Source organism: Aulonocara sp. 'chitande type north' Nkhata Bay, linkage group LG16 (assembly GCF_057382095.1).
Source record: "Aulonocara sp. 'chitande type north' Nkhata Bay isolate Kocher_YH1m ecotype deep benthic linkage group LG16, A_spYH_male_GT1.1, whole genome shotgun sequence".
Lineage (NCBI taxonomy): Eukaryota > Metazoa > Chordata > Actinopteri > Cichliformes > Cichlidae > Aulonocara > Aulonocara sp. 'chitande type north' Nkhata Bay.
Genome location: NC_141359.1, coordinates 34,461,482 through 34,482,727, shown reverse-complemented (window position 1 = coordinate 34,482,727; position 21,246 = coordinate 34,461,482). Strand labels below are relative to the sequence as shown.

General features: G+C 39.3%; 1 protein-coding gene across 1 annotated transcript in view; it reads left to right on the top strand.

The window, feature by feature from the left end:
• gpr39 (G protein-coupled receptor 39) overlaps window positions 1–21,048 on the top strand; it is a 42,312-nt gene extending 21,264 nt beyond the window's left edge. The window contains exon 2 of the mRNA XM_086265889.1: window positions 18,751–21,048. Coding sequence (XP_086122015.1) covers window positions 18,751–19,250 — 500 coding nt within the window. The 3' untranslated portion in view covers window positions 19,251–21,048. The remainder of the gene's footprint in view (window positions 1–18,750) is intronic.
• The last annotated feature ends 198 nt before the right edge of the window (window positions 21,049–21,246 follow it).

The following is a 21,246-nucleotide window of genomic DNA, read 5'->3' as shown; positions in this document are numbered from 1 at the left end:
ATCTGCATCCATGAAATGATTAATTGGGAGATTACAAAACCACCAGCAGCAGCTGTTTTACAAGCGTTTAACTTCCCTGGCAACCAAAACGGGGCTGGAAAAACATATTCCATGCTCGTTCTCGCTATTAATGGCATCAGCTGCATGACATGAAAGCAGAATATAAAACACATTTAAAATGGATGTTTATGGGATCCTTCTTCATAATTGTAATTATAAAATAAATATATGAAGGACCGGTTAATAAAAATGGGGTGTTAAGCAGTGTGGTTTATTGGCCGTTACAGTCTTTTATTTAGTTATTTATTTATTTATTTTCCAGGCATGACCATATTTATGCTGGCTCAGTAGATTGGTTAGCATATTAAATGAGATGAAGTTTGGCTAGCACAACTTTGGCGTTTATTACAGCAAAATGTTGAATTAGACAAAATGAAAACTTTACTTCCTACTTTTTCTTTCCTTAGTGCCTTCTTTCCTTTTTTCTTCCTCTGTCCTTCTTTCCTTTCTTTCATCTCCCCTTTCCCTTTCTTTCTTTGTTCTCTTGCCCATCTTTCCTTTTTCTTTCTTCCTCTTTTCATTTCTTCCTTGAATATTTCCTTTCATCTTTTCTTCTGTCCTTTCCTTGCATTCCTCCTTTCCTCTTTCCTTCGGTCTCCAACTTCACTCACTCCTTGCCTTTATATTGTTCTTCCCATCTTTTTCTGCCTCCTTTGATCCCACTTTCTTCTTCTTTTTATTTTCTTTTTTTCCCTCCTTCCCAACTTTCCCCTCCTTTTTCCTGTTCTTTTCCTTCTTTCTTCTTTTTCTTCCGTTCTTTTTCCTTTCCTGTTTTTCCTTCATCACTTGTATATTTCCTCACTCCTTTGTTTTTTCTTTCCACCGTTCCTTCTTCATTTTCTTCCCCTTTCCCTTTCTTTTCCTTCTTACCTCCTTTCAGCATTTTCCTTTTTCCTCCCTTCCTTTCATTCCTCCATCCATTCCTTCTAGCTTCTTTCTTCCCTTTTCTTCCTGTCTTCTTTTTCCTTCCCTCCTTTTCTTTTCCATATATTTTTATGTTTTTTTCCGTCTTTGTCCCTAACACACACGGTTGTATTTATATATTGACATGTGCATATTTTTTATCAGGGTGGCAAACACGACTCTCTGGTGCCTGGCTGAGTAAATGTGCTCTGAGGTGATTAGCTCCTTTATGAATAACACTCCTGTGTGACTGATTTCAGTGTTTCAGGTGGTTTAATAACGCAGGATCTCCTGTTAGCCGTCAGATTGATTCTTTGTGGCTTTCCTCTTGTGGCTGATTGAGGAAGGATCGTTGTGTTTGTGCCTGACAGACTCATAACTGCCGTTAGATCTTTGCAGTGTGAGCTGCTTTTCATGGATAACATTTAATGAATTCAGCGCTGTGCAGAAACAGCCTTAATTGCCCTTTTGTGAAAACTATTTGCAATCACTGTTCTTGGTTTAAATTAACCTTCTACCTCTCAGAAGGATGTTTGCTGTGAAGGAAACACAATTTAGTCCACAAAATCTTGACTAATGTTTGCATATTTGCAATTAAGGATGTTTTTTAATGGCTCATATCTACCTGGCACTATCTGAGCTGGCCTGCTGGTTAAACTCGCCCATCTGGCATCTCAGAATCTCATTATTATGCAGCTAATAAGCCCAAATTTCCAATCTACAAAAACCCTCTTTATTCTCTCTGTGGGAGGAAATCGTTCACTATGCTTGTGTCTGATAGTCTCTGGGTTCAAGGGAAATTTGTTCTCAGCGTCGCAGACTTTGATGATGTTTGCCTTCATCACAGGTTTCTTAGGCTTATTATCCACAGGACCGACTTCATCCAGCGTCTGAGGAGAAATCTAACCAGATCAATGAGACAGCTGCAGGATTATTTTCTCACGTCAGTTTCATTTTCTTTTGCTTCAGCAGTGGTTTGTGGTTAGATTGAAGTCACTTTAATATGAAGTCATTAAATGTGCAGTTTTTCATGCGATGTGTGTTTGAAACATACTAAATGATTAAAATTGTGGCTGTTTAATTAAATATCAAGTTTTATACTAGAAATTTTCGGTTAAAAAAAATCTCCTTTTATCACCAGTCTCTTCAAATAAAGGGAAAGGGAACTAGTGCCATAAACTAAATACTAAATGATCCAAAATCAACAAAGCCTAACATAAAATGGGAAAAGCAAGAAAAAGAATAAGCAACAACAAGGGAATCAAGCAGGAAAACCAAGAGGAAACGGGCAAGAACAATGGAAAATATGGAGGAAACACAAGGAATAAGAAGGAGCTAAACAATAGAAACAAAAGAAGAAAAGCAAAATAAAACACAGAAGAAACACAGAAGGAAAACATGGAGGTCAAGCAAGTAAAATAAGAAGCAAAAGAAAGTAAAACCAAGGAGGAAGACAGAGGAAAGGGAAGATTTGGAGGCAAAGCAAGGGAAAAAGAGGAAACAAACAGAAAACATGGAGGAAAAGAAAGATCTGTTTTCTGATAATCATTTCCTTCATATACAATATGAAAATGTAAGTCATATATAAGCTCCTCCATTGATGTTCATATCACACCACAAACAGCTCCTGAAAGTGAAATCGGCTGCATAATCAAACAAGTGAATAAGCTCATTCGTTAACTTTTACCCTCATCAAGCAGATCTGAATAATTTCACTCCATGCTCATCTTCTCCTTCATTAGCACTCTTCAGTTGGGTAATTGTATAGATTTGACATAAGCTTTAAATCAGTAAGCAATCAGGACCGTCGTCACCGGTGAGATCCAGTCATCAATCAGGTGTTTATCAACAAATACTGGTGAAAGACTTCACTTCTCTCGATTATTCAGCTCTTGTCTTTGAGCTGTTTCCAATCATGGAAATGAAGGGTGCCGGCGATGTGGCGATGCCCTCTATTTGAGAAAATCCCCCCCACCCCCCGAGTTATGGGAGAAATTTTGTGTTTATAAGCTGCTCGCTGAGCATCCGTGTGCAGGTTTATGCAGCTTCTGGGATTTCTAAAAGAGTCAAATCAGTTGCAAAAGTTTTAAAATGAGTTTCAGAGTTTCTCCCCGTGCTGAATATTCATCTGATTATCAGGCGGACTCAGGTGTGACCCAGTCCTGATACTCTCACTGATTCACTGGGATGTTGTAGTGGTTTGTTTCGCTCTGAAATTGCATCTAAAATCTAAAACAGCATTTATAACACCCATGAGACTATTGTAAAAGATTTGTTTTTAATAATTAACTAATTATTAGGCCTTCCCTCCCCTTCCGCCAAGAATTGTTGGCAATTGTTTGATAACAGAGTTACTGCTAAAGTTACGGGCTACAGCATGGCGTCGCCTATTGGATTTTGAAGCCAGAAGTGACCATATTAGCAGATAGATTAGTAAACTGCGTTTTTCAGCTGTGGGTTGCAGCTGTCTAACTGTTATGAAGCCTCTTGGTGTAGCTAATCAGTAAACTTGGGATCATTCAGTTATCTGATGAACTGTAAAATTTTGTAAAACCTTTCCGGTTTTACTGAATAAAAGAGTAATTAGCAATATTTTTAAAAAGGCCACAAACAAATCAATAAATTCAAGCCAATTCAGTTCAATTGTATTTATATAGAGCCAAATCAGAACTATAGATGACTCAAGGTGCTTTATATTGTAAGTTTAAGACCCTACAATGATACAGAGAAAACGCCAACAATCAGATGACTCCGTATGAGCAAGCACTTGGTGACAGCGAGGAGGAAAAACTCTCTTTTAACAGGAAGAAACCTCCTGCAGAACCAGACTCAGGGAGGGGCAGCCATCTCCTGGAACCGATAAATCAATAAACAAATTATTCTCCTGAAGACTAATGCAGCCAAGAGTCTTTTTACAGGCGCCCCCTGCTGGTCAGTTAAAAAAAAATTCAGGTTTACAACATGTCTTGATGCAGGCTCAATCATGCAGGTAAGGAAATCTCAAAAAGCTAATTCTCTTCACCTTATTCACCTTATTCAATGGGGCTAGTTTAATGACACACTCCCAAAGGGATTTGTGTGTCCTCCCATGGACCTTTCACTTGTTAGGCGAGTGTGTAAACCACAGTATTTCCTGTATGAGCTACACAGAAAAACCCATCCGAGGTCTGAAAGGGGAAGATTTTCCATGTAAATGAGGCAGCGGTCGGTCTGATTTCTTTCTCTTTTTTTAGCTCTTATTAAAAGTGTAAATCATACTTACGCCAGGCAGAGACTCGGCTCGCCCCCTTTTCTCCTGCTGTGAGATGCACAGAGGAACTGGGAAGCTCAATCAAACACACTCCAATTACAACAAAAAGACAGACAATTAATTGTTCCAATAATCTCCTTTAATTGCCTGCTAATTAGCAGGCAGTTATATTTTGCCTGGCAGAGAGACAGTGAGAGTGTGTGTGGGTGTTTAATGTCAACAAGTTCGGGAACATCACTGATGAGTGCATCAGCTGAGATTGGAGTTTTTGAGGAAGGTGCATTCAGCGTGAAGAGAGTGACATTAAAACAATAAAGATTTATCAATGACATGAAGGAAGGCTCATGCAATCACATGTTCAGCTGCATCCTAACTCCTCTGCAGAGACATTACTGATCTGTTCTGACTCAGGGGCATATTGCCAGGTGAACGTCTCGGCTGTGATCAGCGAGCCGATGTGATAGGTAGATCTATAAGGGGAAAAAACACCTTTAAAGAAAGAGAGATACGGCCACTTCATGATCTGCTGCCAGGATTCGATGATGCATCCAATCCGTAACCTGCTGCATCGTTACATTTTTAATGCAACATATTGGAAATATGAACTTTGCAGGTTTTAAAGTACAAAAAAAATTTGCCTCGATGTATCATCCCTCCAGGTTTTACTGAAATTGAATCAGTGGAGTGTGTGATATCTATAGTGCCTTCATTTGAACAGTTAGGATCATTTATAAGGCTGGTGGGATAAAGGATGGCAGGTCTTCATCAATTTAAGTGTAGGAAAGTGGCATTTTTTTAAAGCTATGATGTCCCACTGTTAGTGGAGCAGGACTGGAAGGACCCACTGGAGACGCATATTATGAGAAATGTGTGCACTTATCCCAGTTAGAGCTGAAACAGTCAATCCTCAGCAGTATTGGTAATATTCAGTCAAAAAAAAAAAACCCAAACCTGCTAGGTTTGGTTATAAAGTGCCAAAAGAAACAAGCAATTAAAAGCCAGACTGACAATCCTAGAGATTTGAACCTGAGGCTTTGGGAGCCCCACAGGGTTCGTGGCCCCGGGCAGTTCCTGGCAGGAGAACCGGCACTGCAAGTCTCCAACATGAACACACTTGGAGTGCATCCACATCCAGCTGCTTAGATTTATAAATGTGTATGGTTTTATGTGCTTTAACCGTTAGTCCTGAATGAAATTGCATTTTTCATCCAAAACAAATGTCAGATTGGTGGAAATCATCAGTTTATGGCTGGGATGGGCAACATTTTTCCTCTGAGTTTCAGACTGACTTATAAAAGGAAGGGGTCTCACACTGAACAGAAAAATAACACAAAGTGCTGAAAAATGTAAAAATCCATGACTGCTGACAGACACGACTCCCTGCTTTACAATAAGCCTGGATCCTTGTTTCATCTCTAGTTCTAGTCTCAGACCTGACATACAACCGTGGACTTTTTAAGCATCAGGTAACTGCTGTCTTTAACCGTATCTGTCAAAGTCAAGTTAAATTCTTTATCAACGCTGTGAAATCACACTGTCTTCCAGCAAAAGAAGAAATAGGAGAAGCTAAATAAATGAAACTGAATTGGAGAATTGTTGTTTATTCAACTGTTTCATTGTGAAAGTACACAGTGGCGTCTCTGATCTTCTCTGTGCTGCCTACAGTTAGTTAGATGTTGTTCTTTTTGAGACAACACAGGGAGGTGGGTGCTGCAAATATGAGTTTTTCAGTTTTCCATTAGAAAGTTGTTTTAATATCTGAAAATAAAAACATGTCAGGATTCAACATTAGATCAGATCTTCAGCCTTTAATGACAGTTCCTCCCCTCTGCAGACTTTTGAAATGCCAGAGCTCAAAAATGCATCATCCTCCCACACTAGGAGGATCTGGAGATTTGCAGCACACAAGACTTCATTTTTTGCAGTAGACTGTCATCAATTATAACTCTCCTTTTTTGTTCACTGACATTTGAAAATCATCTTCAAAAAATATTCAACCTGAAAATCTCTGATTATCTTGCAAACCTGACAAAGTATTTCCTTTCTTGTGCTTTTGTCATTCATTTTAATCTTCTGATCATCTGCTTATTGCTAGTGCTCCTATTGATGGTCTAGCTGGATTTAGCAAGAACTTTGGTTTGTTTCTGGACTTGAACTCAATAAAAAGTCAAAACCAGAGATCACACGCAGGGCTCAAACCCAGAGACCACAGGGACCAACCTTAGAGACCAAGCCTATAGACTGCAGGGACCAAACGCATGGCTCAAAACCAAAGACTAAACCCAGAAATCACAGGGACCAAATTCAGAGAGTAAATCTGCGGAACAAAACTAGGGATCAAATCCAGAAATCCCAGAGCCCAAACCCTCAGGGACTGAGAGTTGAAACATAGATCATTGGTAAACCCTCACTTTTGACTTCAGCTTTCTAGTACAACACCTGCAGTTACTGTTATGACCTCATCAACCCATTAATCAATTGGATGCTCCTTCGGTTCTCAAGGTCCAGCTTCAACTAGATTAATCCACCATTTTTTTAACATAATACCATAAAATCAGACTTGAATTCTCTTTCTGCCTCCCTTCACACTTGACTGCAAACCCTTTTCTCAGTGCGCTCTGAAGGTGAAGATGACAGTGTTGTCACTTATTAAATAAATTGCTTTGGCCAGCTGACCAAATTGTTTTTGGAATCTGGAGAAGGTCATAAAGAGAATATATTTCCAGATATTTTTAATAAAAAGACACTTTAAATTACCCGAGAGGGTCTAATTATCTACCAAAGTGTCAAGGAGAAATGACTCAGAGCAACATGAATCTCTAAAGTTGTTTTTATCTGTGTCCGTCACCTCTGCCTGCTCATTTATTTTTGTATTCCAGCAGTGTTCCTTTCTTCTGACTTGTCTTCATCTCACTTTCTTCCTCTTTGTACTTTCACTCAGATGAACCCTCTGTCTTTACTGTCTTCACAAACCTTGATTTGAATTCCTCTTTGAAAGTGATCAGAACTAGAGTTATTACCGGTGACATCTCTTGGTATTGATTCAGACTGGTCACGGTACAGTTGGCCTTAATGAACAATACCATACATGTGAGTGTTTTCTCTCTTTTGCCTCCTTTTATCTTAAAGCATTAAAAGAATTTAACTTGGGGGCTGATGCTGTCTGTAGCTTGTTTTCTTCAAACTTGATGATTGTTCTGAGAGGAATCCCTGCAGACCACAAAGTGTTTGGCTGACGACAAACATGATGCAGAGTGCTGCTTTCCACTCAGATTTCTTCATCACCTCTTGTTTGCGTTGTTTAAAAGCCTGCCCACAAACAAACCTGTTTTTTATGAGACCAGTGACCCTGCTAGGCAACAGCATGCGTGGCTCTGGGGTTGATCCTTCCTAACAGAGAGCAAACTCCAAGTCACATCAGCAGGCAGGTGGACCAGCCTCAGGTCCTGCAGCGAAGCTGTGTTTGTACATGGCGAGACCTGACATGAAGCTGCAGGGCGTCGTGAAAAATTAGTGTCTGTGTCTGGAAAATAAGACACATGCATCTGATGGGGTCAGCAAAAACAGACAGCAAACTGTTTATTAAAGGCGGACATCTGGATTCTGTATTTTGAAGCCTTAACGTTTTTGTAGAAGGTAGAAGTGACCATATTTGGATATATTTGATTAGCAAGCTGCATTTTTTAAAACACAGGATAAAATCGCCAACAGCAGCCACAACCGAAAAGTTCAGTTCAGTCATTCAGCTTAGCAGGGATCTGACCACAGCTCCCTGTCAGTTATTTTTAAAAAACTCTGTAACAGCTGTAAGAAGGACAAAGAGAAACACATCCAAAGAAGGTAAAGTTTCATTCCAGGTTGAAGGTAAATATATATATGTGGACATTTTATGTCTACGAATGAGCCTCGTAGAGCATCAGTTATAGGTACTTCAGTGTTAGCATGCACCCATGTTCTTGACAGACGATCACTGCTTAACGACCTGATAAACATGGTGGTCATGGCCTCAAAACTAGTCAATGACCAACCACCGGTTGCAAGGGAAAAGTGAATACTCCTGGAGCTGCTGTGAGAGGTTGATGGCTAAATGATCCCCTGGTCAGCATCTGTCACTAGGGAAAAATGTGCATTCCCCTAGCTTTGGTCGCTAGCATATTACTGCGGTCATAGTTTGAATGGAAGTAACAAACTCTGTCCAGCTGTTCTCTGCGCTGTAGTGAAACTGAAGTGTGTGCCCCAACCGAAAAATGCAACACAAACATTTCCAGTTTGTGTTGATTATTTTGTTCTGTTAATTGTGTTAATTATTAAAATATGGGCATGTTTTTCAGAAGTTCATTATAGATGTTAAAACATAAACATGATTTGAAAGGGGCTGACCCACCCATCGGGGCCTCCCTAAGCTGGTTGCAATAACCAATTTGGTCATTTTGAAATTAAAATGTACTTTTCTGAGTTCAAAATGCAATTTTAGTTACTGTTGTTTAAAAAAAAGTAAAGTTTTAGTGAAGTAAAATGTCTTTTCATACTACTTTTAGTTTGTCGATTTGGTCCATTAAACCTTGGCGTCTGTAAGACTGACATTGCCATACATTGAGGCTAGGCTATAAAAACAACAAACAACATATATTCACTTTCACTTTTTTGGCTTGTAAATGTGACAGATAAGTTAATGCAGCTTTTTTTTAAAAACAAAACAAAACACGACACATGCTTCAGGCGCTCATGTTTTTAGTCTAAGATAAGATGGGATATAAAACAGAGGAACTTCAGCCCAAAAGGCCCATTAAAATGCATTTCAGGCTGCCAGAATTCCCAAATTTCTGTCAGGTTTTCTGAGGCAATGCCCTTGATGTCTTTATTTTGAACTATTGACATATCTTTATAAAGTCTCTAACATCACTGGCAAACCTTAAGACAGGCTGCAAGGGATCAAAGCTTACTGACACTTGAGATTAGCATTAAACTGAACCTGAACCTTTATAAACAAACACTAATGAGTGCACTTAGTCTGCATGTGAGAAACACAGACTGATTTTTCAGTTTTTTTATTCTCCCTTTTCATCTCTTAATAATATCAGGATGGATGATTCCTCCACCCAGCGTCTTTGGACATGGTGTTATACATGAATGTGTTTATGTTTGTGCTCCTCAGCAGGAAGCATTTGTCTCACATCAGATAATTTTGTGAATGCAGAAAGGCTGTTTGGTTGCAGCTTAATCCCCATTAAAAACACTGTAGGGAGACGGATAAACAGCAGAAGAGAGACCGAGAGTGTGTTTGTCCTTTCAGAGAGTTCAGGGCATGACTCAGACATGAATGATGAAGTGTGAGTAATTGCAGTGGTATATTCAGATATTTCACTTAAATGTGCTCTCTGTATATTTTTACATTTATTAAATGTCATTGTATTGCTGCCATGTGAATGGATTGTAACTTAAAACAGGAAACCTCCCATTAGGTCTGTGGATTGATTTGTGCATGTTACGTCCCCCCCTATGGAACGCCAGGACTGCCATAATGAATTAATTAAATACACCATTAAATAATTAATTAAATGTGGCAATAATTAATTAAAATTGGAATTAATTAATTAAATAAATAGTTATGACACATGTAATTAATTAATTATTGACACATTTAATTAATTATTTATGTATTTCACATTTTAATTAATTATTGACACATGTAATTAATTATTGACACATTTAATTAATTATTTAATGATATATTTATTTATTTCATTTTGGCAGTCCTGACGCCTGGCTCTCATCATGAAATAATTTTATCTGTCAGCCTCACCCATCAAACTCAGGGGGCGGGGTTAACGCTGATCGAGTCAAAACCATTGCTTTGGCCTGGTGGCCATTGTTTCTAGCACACAACAACCGGCATGTGGAAGCTAACAGAACTGAGCTTTGAAAAACCCTGTTTGTGTGTTACCAAATACCGTTTTAATATTTTTTTAGCCGAGAATGTAGTGGTTTAATCTTCATGTGTCTGGTCGGTTTGTCAAGATACAGCCTCTTTGCAAAAGTGTTTCGATGATTTCGGAGATGTCTGCCCAGTCTCACGGCAAAGCGTGGGATAGACCCGCTCGCCTCGCAAGCAATCCCACCGACAAAGCGCAGGCCCCGGTACACAGCTGTAGTAACCCCCGCTGACTTCTTTTACTGAGGTTATATTTATCGATGTTTTATTTCCTGATGTTCTTATGTGTCCTACGTGTTTCAGTCGCCAATTCTGAATTATAACTAACATTAAAAACATGTTTAAGGAGGAGAGAGAGCAAATAAATCTGTTTAACATCTGATCTTTGGGTTTTTGTTCAGTAATCAGCGTGACCTGTGTATAAACACATAAAAGAGATAACGTTGGTGTTTCCGTCATGTAGTAACTGCTGGCTTTAACTGTACAAAGGTTGTTCGACACTATGAAACACATACAGACTTCATGATGTTCGGCTAATATTTTTATTGTGAATATTAATCATGCTGACCTCGCTCTGTACACCACGCAGCGAGGTCAGCATATCCACGATATCCTCAGCTCCATGAGTTAACACAAAGTTTCCTAGCTGACTATCTAACTGCCAACTATTCCAGAGACGTGAAAATATACAGCATAAAGAAAAGTGTAAGAGACTCAGCAGCAGATTAGAATAACAGTTATACATTTAATAAATCACCAAATGAATCCAAGAAACGAGCAAACCTGTTCCGACAATTTGAATTTGTATTCCCTCAGCTGCAGACTCGCTGCTGTTTAAATGTTTGAAAAGGAAGATTAGATATAAAAAACGTCAAACATAGACTCAGTCTGCCTTCACATTTGATATGAGGCCAGCACGTACAGTGGGGCAAAAAAGTATTTAGTCAGCCACCGATTGTGCAAGTTCCCCCACTTAAAATGATGACAGAGGTCAGTAATTTGCACCAGAGGTACACTTCAACTGTTAGAGACAGAATGTGAAAAAAAAAATCCATGAATCCACATGGTAGGATTTGTAAAGAATTTATTCGTAAATCAGGGTGGAAAATAAGTATTTGGTCACCTCAAACAAGGAAAATCTCTGGCTCTCACAGACCTGTAACGTCTTCTGTAAGAAGCTTTTCTGTCCCCCACTCGTTACCTGTATGAATGGCACCTGTTTGAACTCATCATCTGTATAAAAGACACCTGTCCACAGCCTCAAACAGTCAGACTCCAAACTCCGCCATGGCCAAGACCAAAGAGCTTTCGAAGGACACCAGGAAAAGTATTGTAGACCTGCACCAGACTGGGAAGAGTGAATCTACAATAGGCAAGCAGCTTGGTGTGAAAAAATCAACTGTGGGAGCAATCATCAGAAAATGGAAGACATACAAGACCACTGATAATCTCCCTCGATCTGGGGCTCCACGCAAGATCTCATCCCGTGGGGTCAAAATGATCATGAGAACGGTGAGCAAAGATCCCAGAACCACACGGGGGGACCTGGTGAATGACCTGCAGAGAGCTGGGACCAAAGTAACAAAGGTCACCATCAGTAACACACTACAACGGCAGGGAATCAAATCCCGCAGTGCCAGACGTGTTCCGCTGCTGAAGCCAGTGCATGTCCAGGCCCGTCTGAAGTTTGCCAGAGAGCACATGGATGATACAGCAGAGGATTGGGAGATTGTCATGTGGTCAGATGAAACCAAAGTAGAACTTTTTGGTATAAACTCAACTCGTCGTGTTTGGAGGAAGAAGAATACTGAGTTGCATCCCAAGAACACCATACCTACTGTGAAGCATGGGGGTGGAAACATCATGCTATGGGGCTGTTTTTCTGCCAAGGGGACAGGACGACTGATCCGTGTTAAGGACAGAATGAATGGGGCCATGTATCGTGAGATTTTGAGCCAAAACCTCCTTCCATCAGTGAGAACTTTGAAGATGAAACGAGGCTGGGTCTTCCAACATGACAATGATCCAAAACACACCGCCCGGGCAACAAAGGAGTGGCTCCGTAAGAAGCATTTGAAAGTCCTGGAGTGGCCTAGCCAGTCTCCAGACCTCAACCCCATAGAAAATCTGTGGCGGGAGTTGAAAGTCCGTGTTGCTCGGCGACAGCCCCAAAACATCACTGCTCTCGAGAAGATCTGCATGGAGGAATGGGCCAAAATACCAGCTACTGTGTGTGCAAACCTGGTAAAGACCTATAGTAAACGTTTGACCTCTGTTATTGCCAACAAAGGTTATGTTACAAAGTATTGAGTTGTATTTTTGTTATTGACCAAATACTTATTTTCCACCCTGATTTACGAATAAATTCTTTACAAATCCTACCATGTGGATTCATGGATTTTTTTTTCACATTCTGTCTCTCACAGTTGAAGTGTACCTCTGGTGCAAATTACTGACCTCTGTCATCATTTTAGGTGGGGGAACTTGCACAATCGGTGGCTGACTAAATACTTTTTTGCCCCACTGTATAGTGGCCTCAGCAGGCTATTACTGAAATACACGTGCTATATCATAAACTATGATATAAACAGGGAGGTCCTATTAACATGTTTAGTTTTAAAGGACACCTTCCTGCCTTTAGTCTCATTCATGAGCAGTATTAGTTTTCTTCTAACATCCAGAAGTCTGCACAATGTGTTTCATAGTTTGTAACAAGCCTTTGACAGGTAAACATAACATGACCGAAAAAGAAAAAAAAAAGAAAAAAAAAAAGAGAGAGAGTGTTGACATAAGAAGAGAAAATTCTCTCAATTATGGAGACAGACAAATGGTTCATTTATGTTTGATGTGTGTTTATTCCTCCCTAAATATCGTCGGTGAAGTTTGCCATGCACGTCAGATTTTCCTGCGCATTTTTATACCTCTGCCAACAGAGAGAGAAAAAAAATCACATTCTACCAGACAGCTGGTGCTTAGAATACAGTTGAATAACTATTAAAAAACAGATGATATTTAGATGATAGTTCAGTCTAACACATGTGCCAGTGAACCATTAAACGTCTGTGAAACTATGCAGTTATGAAACGTAACTTTAACCTCAGCCAAACCGATTTGCTCAGTTGTAAATAAAACAGCGAAGTAAACGTGACCCGACAGACAGAACCTGAGTGAATGAAGTCCAGCGTTTAACCACTGAGAGCTAAAACTCAGCTGAGGTTTGAAAGCTGTGTGCCGGTGATTGGACATCAGCCGCTGATAAAGGTGTTCGCCTATAAAGTGCTCTGTAAGGAAACGAGCTCCAGCAGCTCTGCGCTCGGGGAAAACACTATATTTACTTATCTTGTGCAGAAAAATGCGCTGACATTGCGTTATATCGAGCACCGGCTGCCCAGTTAAACTGTGACTATCACCAGGTAACTAGGCGTGTTTCTTGAATTAGCAGCAGGTGTTAAACAGCTGACAGATGAGGAGGAGGATGCGTGCAGGTAAACTGAGGGTCTGTTGAGCTGATCGCTGGTTTCGTGAGAAAAATGTCAGCTCGTTCTTTATGTTACAGAAGCACAGAGACACAAGACCAGGCGGAAAGAGACGATCGTTCGGTGAAAATGAGAATCTGCGAATGCAACATGTGGAACACGGAGAGTGGAATATGTAGACAAACCGGTTAACGTAACCCCCTGGGTGCACTCTGCATGCTAACTGTTAGCAGAGCTAGTGAAATCTCTGAAAACATCTGAGCACTTTTGCAAACATGTTCTATGTTGACAACCTGACCAGACATACGTCGCGACATTCGCGGCTAAAACACTGTTAAAAGTGTAGCTGGTGACAGAAAAACGGGGTATTTTAAAACTACACCACCACCATTGCTGCTTGTGATTTGATCTGCATTCTGGGATAACTGGCTGCCCCAAGTCTACACAAGCAATCGATTTTCTAGGATCGACCTGTTTTGACTTACTTTGCACGGCAACCAATCAAATGTTAGAGAAGCTGCATGGGCAGCGTTAACCCCGCCCCCTGAGTTTGATGGGTGAGGCTGACAGATAAAATTATTTCATGACGAGAGCCAGGCGTCAGGACTGCCAAAATGAAATAAATAAATATATCATTAAATAATTAATTAAATGTGTCAATAATTAATTAAATGTGTCAATAATTAATTAAAATGTGAAATACATAAATAATTAATTAAATGTGTCAATAATTAATTAATTACATGTGTCAATAATTAATTAAAATGTGAAATACATAAATAATTAATTAAATGTGTCAATAATTAATTAATTACATGTGTCATAACTATTTATTTAATTAATTAATTCCAATTTTAATTAATTATTGCCACATTTAATTAATTATTTAATGGTGTATTTAATTAATTCATTATGGCAGTCCTGGCGTTCCATACCCCCCACCATGGTGGTGGCAAAGGCAGGAAGGAGACAGCAACACCGGACAACCACAATCAATGGAGGAGGATGACAACAGGACAGTTAAGAATTAGGCAGGATTTAGTGGAATCTATAAGAAAAAAGGTGGGGGAGGAGGACTGGGCGGTTGAACCAAATCAAAGAAAGTAATAAAACAAAAAGAGGTCGAGAGCTCCCAGGGCCTAACTAAAACAAAAATGCAAAACAAAAGGCCTACCTAGCTGCTCGACAAAAGGTCAGTGAAAACATACAAAAGTGGCATCAACCACATACCCTAGTGTGTCTAACAGTTTAACACCTGCAATCAATGTATAGGGTACCCCAGCTTACCTGCCCAGCCTCCCACCACACATACTATAAAGACACCTGTTCGCAAATGTTTGTCATAGCAGAAGCCAGCAACCACCAGCTGGCCAGGGAGCTGCTCATTTGTAGTGATCCTTGGCGTGTGATTGGCCAACTGGGCCCAGACCAGCCAATAGACACATGCCAATCAACTTCGAACTGGCCAATAGGTGGAGGCTTGACACCTGAAAGATAAATAGAACACAAAAGCAAAGCCACATCTCTTGGCACGTAACAGTGCATGAAAATGTAGGTTGATCCATTAAGATCCAAATGATGTGAAGCTTATAGCTTTAGAAATAGAGTCAAATAATTCTGTGTTAATGTAAACAACCAGCTCGCAAGATAAAGACAAACTAACACTGGTTCAGATAATATTTTACTACCGACAAGGTTGGTGAACAAATTTGCGACTGTTTGTCATCATCCTGAACAATCTGATTGTTAAGTGATGACGTGACGAATCCTACTTCCGGGCCTAAAGTAGTCTGCGTTTAATATGGCTTTTGTGTTGTTAACATGTTTAATGTTATGTATTTTCTTCTATTTAATTTCAAAAAGCTCCTAAAACAGTCAGTGATCACTGTTGACCTCCCTCGGCTTTTATTACCGCTAATTTATTTAAGCTCAGTTTTTAAAACCTTAGGATGTAACTACAGCCCAGCCCATGCAGCAGTATATGAATGACTAACCTCATATTGTGGATGGATTATCTCAGTTGTTCTCCTGAAGTTTGGTCCTTTTACAGCATCCTGCCATGCGATTACATTTGTTCCTGACCACCGAGAACACTCACGTTAACTTTTATCGAGTGGGAAAAAAGTTAGCTTGTTTATATTATGCTAACATAGCTGTGTTGCTAGCAGTCACGTAGCACATCATTATATACCAGCTAGCCTAACTTCAGTAACCCTACAAACGTCACTGCTGTTTAGTTTTCTGTCTTCATTTATGCTGGAAGTGATAGCAGAGCTGTACGTTTTAATTTGTTTCCAAAACCCCGCAGTCAGGACATGCTATATTGTATTTAGATAGAAGCTAGTTTGCTAACTCCCTGCTAACTTCTAACTCCGTTAAATGTCATAAATTCCGTTTTCATGGATGCCTGGATGTTAAACTCAATTGTTACACCTGGTAGAGCAGAATGCTGATCATTTTATTAAAGATGAAAGACTTTAGACAGTTTTTCAACTCTCAGTAATGCCATAGCGATCATTTGATATATGGACCTGCAGCGGAGTTTAGGTCCAGACACGGCTAGTGACGTCAGACTGAATAGGTGTCACCGCTCAGACCTCCACATCAGCGCTGGTGTAGCGGGAGAAAAAGTCAAAACTGGAATCAGTTGTTTTTTTTTTTTTTTTGTTTGCTCATTTTTTATTATATACAATATGAAATATTTAAGTTTATTGTATTTGCTGTAAAAAAGTTTGCATAATAATTAATATAATTTGTAGTGTCAAGCAATTTTTTTATAGATTTCTAAACTTAAATAAATATTAGTGCTGTCAATAGATTAAAAAAATTAACTAACTAATCTCACAATTTTCTGTTATTAATTGCGATTAATCTCAATTACTTTATTAATAGCCTGGCTCCAATTACATTTTTTTATTCTTTATATTTTAAGTAATTATCGTTGTTCACCGAAGTCCAGTGGTCTCCGGTGAGAGCGACATTCCTTACTTGCACAAGCTTGCTGGACTGCTGAGCCCTCTGGTCCCCATACAAAGTGTGCAGTCTCGACACAATGGTTCCTCTCGAGGGCAGATTGTAACACTCATCTCCTGATGCAGCACGAATGACTTCTCTCAGTCCATCATCTTCTACTATGCTAACTGGTCGGCAGTTTTTAGCTATCCAAACAACCAAGGAATTGGTTACCTTTTCTCTCACATTTTTTGTTATTCGTCCACAAGCACCATACTCCTGAAGCGTAGACTGGCGAGGTCCCGTAGAGGTGGATTCAGTTGGGTGTTTTGCTCTCAGGTGATACGCCAGTGATGAACTGCTTCTGTGGTACTTGAATTCAGCGTTGCAAATTGTGCATCTTACTCTCGTTTTGTCCAACAAGCCATCAGGCAACTTCTTAAAGAGAAACTTTCCACCCAAAAGTCCGCCCTCGTCCATGCTTGCGTGTGTTAGCTAGATAGTAGCATGGTGTCACTTCTTCTTCTAATCATTTCTGTCAGGCCAAACGCCAGCATAGCACACTGTTGCCCCCTCCTCCAGAGGTGCTCATGAATTTAAAGGTCTTAGATTACAGGAAATTAATAAAAAAACAAAATCAGCGTTAAATTTTTTTAATGCATTAAACATTTCGCGTTGATCTTAACAATTAACGCGATAATTTTGACAGCACTAATAAATATATAAAAATAAATTGTTTAACCAATCTACATAATGAATAATTAAAGTTGTCCTCTAAAATAAATTGACACAAATGCACTAATATGTATAATTCAATTTTAATTATTAATGTAACTGCAATGCATAGATAAAACATCAGCTAAATTTTCTCAGTTTTGATTGGTGTTACGCTGTGAATAAATTATGAATTTATGAGAATTTATTATTTACCATTTACCAGCTCTTTTGGAATTGGGATTGCATTTCAAGTAGAGCAGGGCGATATGACCAAAAATATTTATCACGATATACATTTGAAAATTTGCGATAACGATATAACTGACGATATAATTGACACTAGACAAAATACTTTACAATTCCACAACTTTATTAGTGCAAAAAAAACAAACAAACAAACCCATCAATGTATTTTCACTTAAACAAGCAGCTGTTTTTTTTAAATGTGCATTAAAGCTATATAAAAATTTAACAGTGCAAATGCAAATTCCTTGCTGACAGTGGCATTTCCAGTGGAAACTGGCTGACATATCCTCAGCATAACCATGTATAATATCCACAAAACTTAAAAAGAGGTTATACACACACAATACGGTAATATTATGTTAAAACACAGTACGTATCACTCTGCGAGGCTCCTGCCTACGATAGCCGTAATGCTCCGACAACCCATCAAGCCGTGCGGCTTCGTAGCTTAGCAAAGTCGTACTAAAACATTTGACAGATTTTCGCGCGCCGTGTACATAAAATTGTTTCGAGGTCAGTAAACACAACCAGAATTCACACATAAGGCACACAGGATTATAAAGGGCACTGTTGATTTTCAGAAAAATCAAAGGATTGATTTTAAGTGTGCCATATTTTCGAAAAACACGGTAATAACGATGGCCCGCTAGCATGCTCTACCAAAAATAGTGCTTTGTTGTGTATCTGACGGACGAAAGCTAAACCAGTTCCACACCACTGAAGTTGCAGCATTTTTACAAACCAATTCTGGTTCATCCGTTTCATTCAACGATCCGCTTTCGCCCTTCTCATTCCCCGTCGCCGGCACGCTTTTTCCTCCATGTGCGTATAAAAACAAAGGCACTGCACGTGCGCTTTCCCCCCATATTCTATTGCGATATTTCATTTTCTTATCATTATCAACATTATACCGGTATTACATTTCAAGGGTAAAGTTGAAATACTTTTTTGGGAATAAAGGTGAAAAACTGTTATGAATAAAGTAAAATATCAAGAACATAGCTTTTTAAAGAATAAAGGTGGTGTTTTAGCTCGTCACCCTTCCTTTGAGTAAGTTTGATTAAACATATTTTCTTTTTAACAAACATGTAGCATATTAAATGTTTTGTCTTGTTTCCTGTCTTTTTAAAATTATTATATGATATTGACAGACACGAGAGTTTTAAAAAAGTCATCACTTCTCTTATATTTATTCTTTTTGTGTTTTTCTTTAGTTCTCATTGTTGGATCCTTGATGGTATGCTGGCTTCCCAACCAGATTCGCCGTCTTATGATGGCTGCTATGCCCAAATCCAACTGGACCATTACCTACTTCCGGAGCTACGTCATCCTCCACCCCGTGGCCGACACCTTCTTCTACCTCAGCTCTGTCCTCAACCCTTTCCTCTACAACCTGTCCTCGCGGCAGTTCAGGGACGTATTCATGCAGGTTCTGCGGTGTCACCTTACCATCGTGCATAAAAATCAGTCCACCGTGCAGTTCAGGGCTGCCCCCATGCAATCCCTTCAACGCCCCCTGCTGCTGAAGTCACTGCGCCGAAATAGGTCGAGTCGCACCACCGTCGCCAAAGAGGAAACACCTTCATCCTTTACGACAATTCAGTCGCAAGATGACTCGGGACTGGGCACGGATACTCAGACGTCCATCATAGGGACTGAAGAGCAAATCTTGGAGCTCAAGAATAGAAATGTACCATCAGAGTCGGAAATATAGCCTGTTGTGCGAGTCAGTGGGAGAAACTGCTTTATCCATGGATGCAGTAACAAGTATTCAGTGAGCAGACACCCTGTGCTGTGTTTATTGAGTACACAAAAAACATAGCACAGGGTGTCTCGAAAGGACATTTACCTCCAGTGATAATGTTAAAATATAATATAGAATCTTAAATACCCCAGAGCTTCAGTTAAAATTAAAGGTACAGACTGGAGGGTTTAAGGACTGTAGTCTGTGTTCTGCATTCCAGAGAGGGGATTTTTTATCAATATTTTGGCCCACAGATGAAACTGAAAGTCACATTATGATCACCAACCTTCAAGAAGAGCAAATGCAGTAAAATAGCTGGATTTTAACATTGATTAACCCTACTGTTAGCTATGGTAGGCCATGATGTCAGTGCAAGGTCACAATCAACTATTAATCTGAAATAGTATTTAGGGTACTTAGCTTTAGCACAGTAGCTGCAAGCTGCTTTGCAAACCACAACAAGCCTAGCTCTGCTTTTTAATCCCTTATATGGTTCAATTGATGTTGCATCTGGCGCTTAATGCTGCTGTATCCATGTCAGGCTTTCCTTTTATGTTCAAGAAGGGCGGGAGGTCCCAAATCAGGGAGTAGTCAAAGTTGGAATCTATAATAAAAATTAAAAATAGAAATCTAGTGGTTAGAATTAGTAACTTAGAAAAAGTGTTTTGATGCAATGATGTTGGGGTTCTAATGGGGTTAATATTAACTTGCCAACACCTCACAGTCTCTGGCTAATCTGGAATAGCTGGACTTTGGTGTAACACTTGATGGGCCCAGCTTTGAAGCCTGAAAAGCGAAGTCGACACAAAAACCTGCATTCTTTTCAATGGCCAGCAGGGGGCGACTATAATATTTTGCTGGCTTTATGACCTAGTTTTTGGTCATACTGAGTAAAACATTAAGTGCATTTTATAAATAATAATCATTATTAGCGTCAGAAAAGAGGATAAAAGGATTTTAAAAACCAAAGGGTGAAGTGCCCTGTGGTTCCGTCCGTAGTTTTTATACCAGAGGTGTAAGTTAATTAGTCAATCGATGTTTAAGATGAGTGAAAGGCCAGCAGCTGAATTAAATATAAAGCACTTACAGGTGAATTCTGCTGCAGTGTTGAATCAGAACATTTGTGTGACTTTTTTTTTAGAATTTTTTTTTTTTAAACTTGGTTGTACTAACTCTAGACTGTTTCTACATTTATATTTAATGGTGAACTCTAACAGTAGACTAACACATTCAGTGTTAGTCTACTGTTAGAGTTCCTAACCTCACTGATGCTTAGACCTGACGGGGAGTCGGTTTAGACCTGGAGTAGTTTGGCAAAATGCAGTAACTGAGTTCACGACCCAGCTCGATTACAGAGAGGGAGTTCACAATCTGAGTTAAGTTGGGAAATCTTTTGGTTTTTGTGCCGTAAACATGAGAAACTGTGAAACTTTAATTGTGCCGACTCAGGATTAAATCTGGCTCCTAATTATTTCATTTGTTTACTCTGTAATGTGTAGGTATGTACATATCTTAGATACATTTTTATATTGGAATAAATGTAACTATGCAACTAATCTTTGAACTTGAACAATTCAATTCATTGTGACAAATAAATTAACGTGACTTTAGACTAAAGTGTTCCTAACTGAACTAAGAAACCTTTACACGGTACTTTTAGCATCTTAAAACTGTCTTTTACACAAGAACATCATCCCAATACTGTTTCCTTTTTCAGTGTCAAAAACACAAATGTCCCAGTGCTATTACTCAGTTAAATAAATTATACTACCCAACTCACGTCTGTCAATCGGACTGATTTCATCATCACTTTGGGCATTAAGTCTCTGTCTCAGGGCTGGAGAAGAACCCACAGGAGCAGTTTTCCAGGTGTTGCTCCTTTTCTGGGGTCATCTCGTTGCCTCTCGAGTGCACCTGTTGTCACTTTGATTTGCACCAAAGCAGGTGAAATGAATTCAGAAATGTT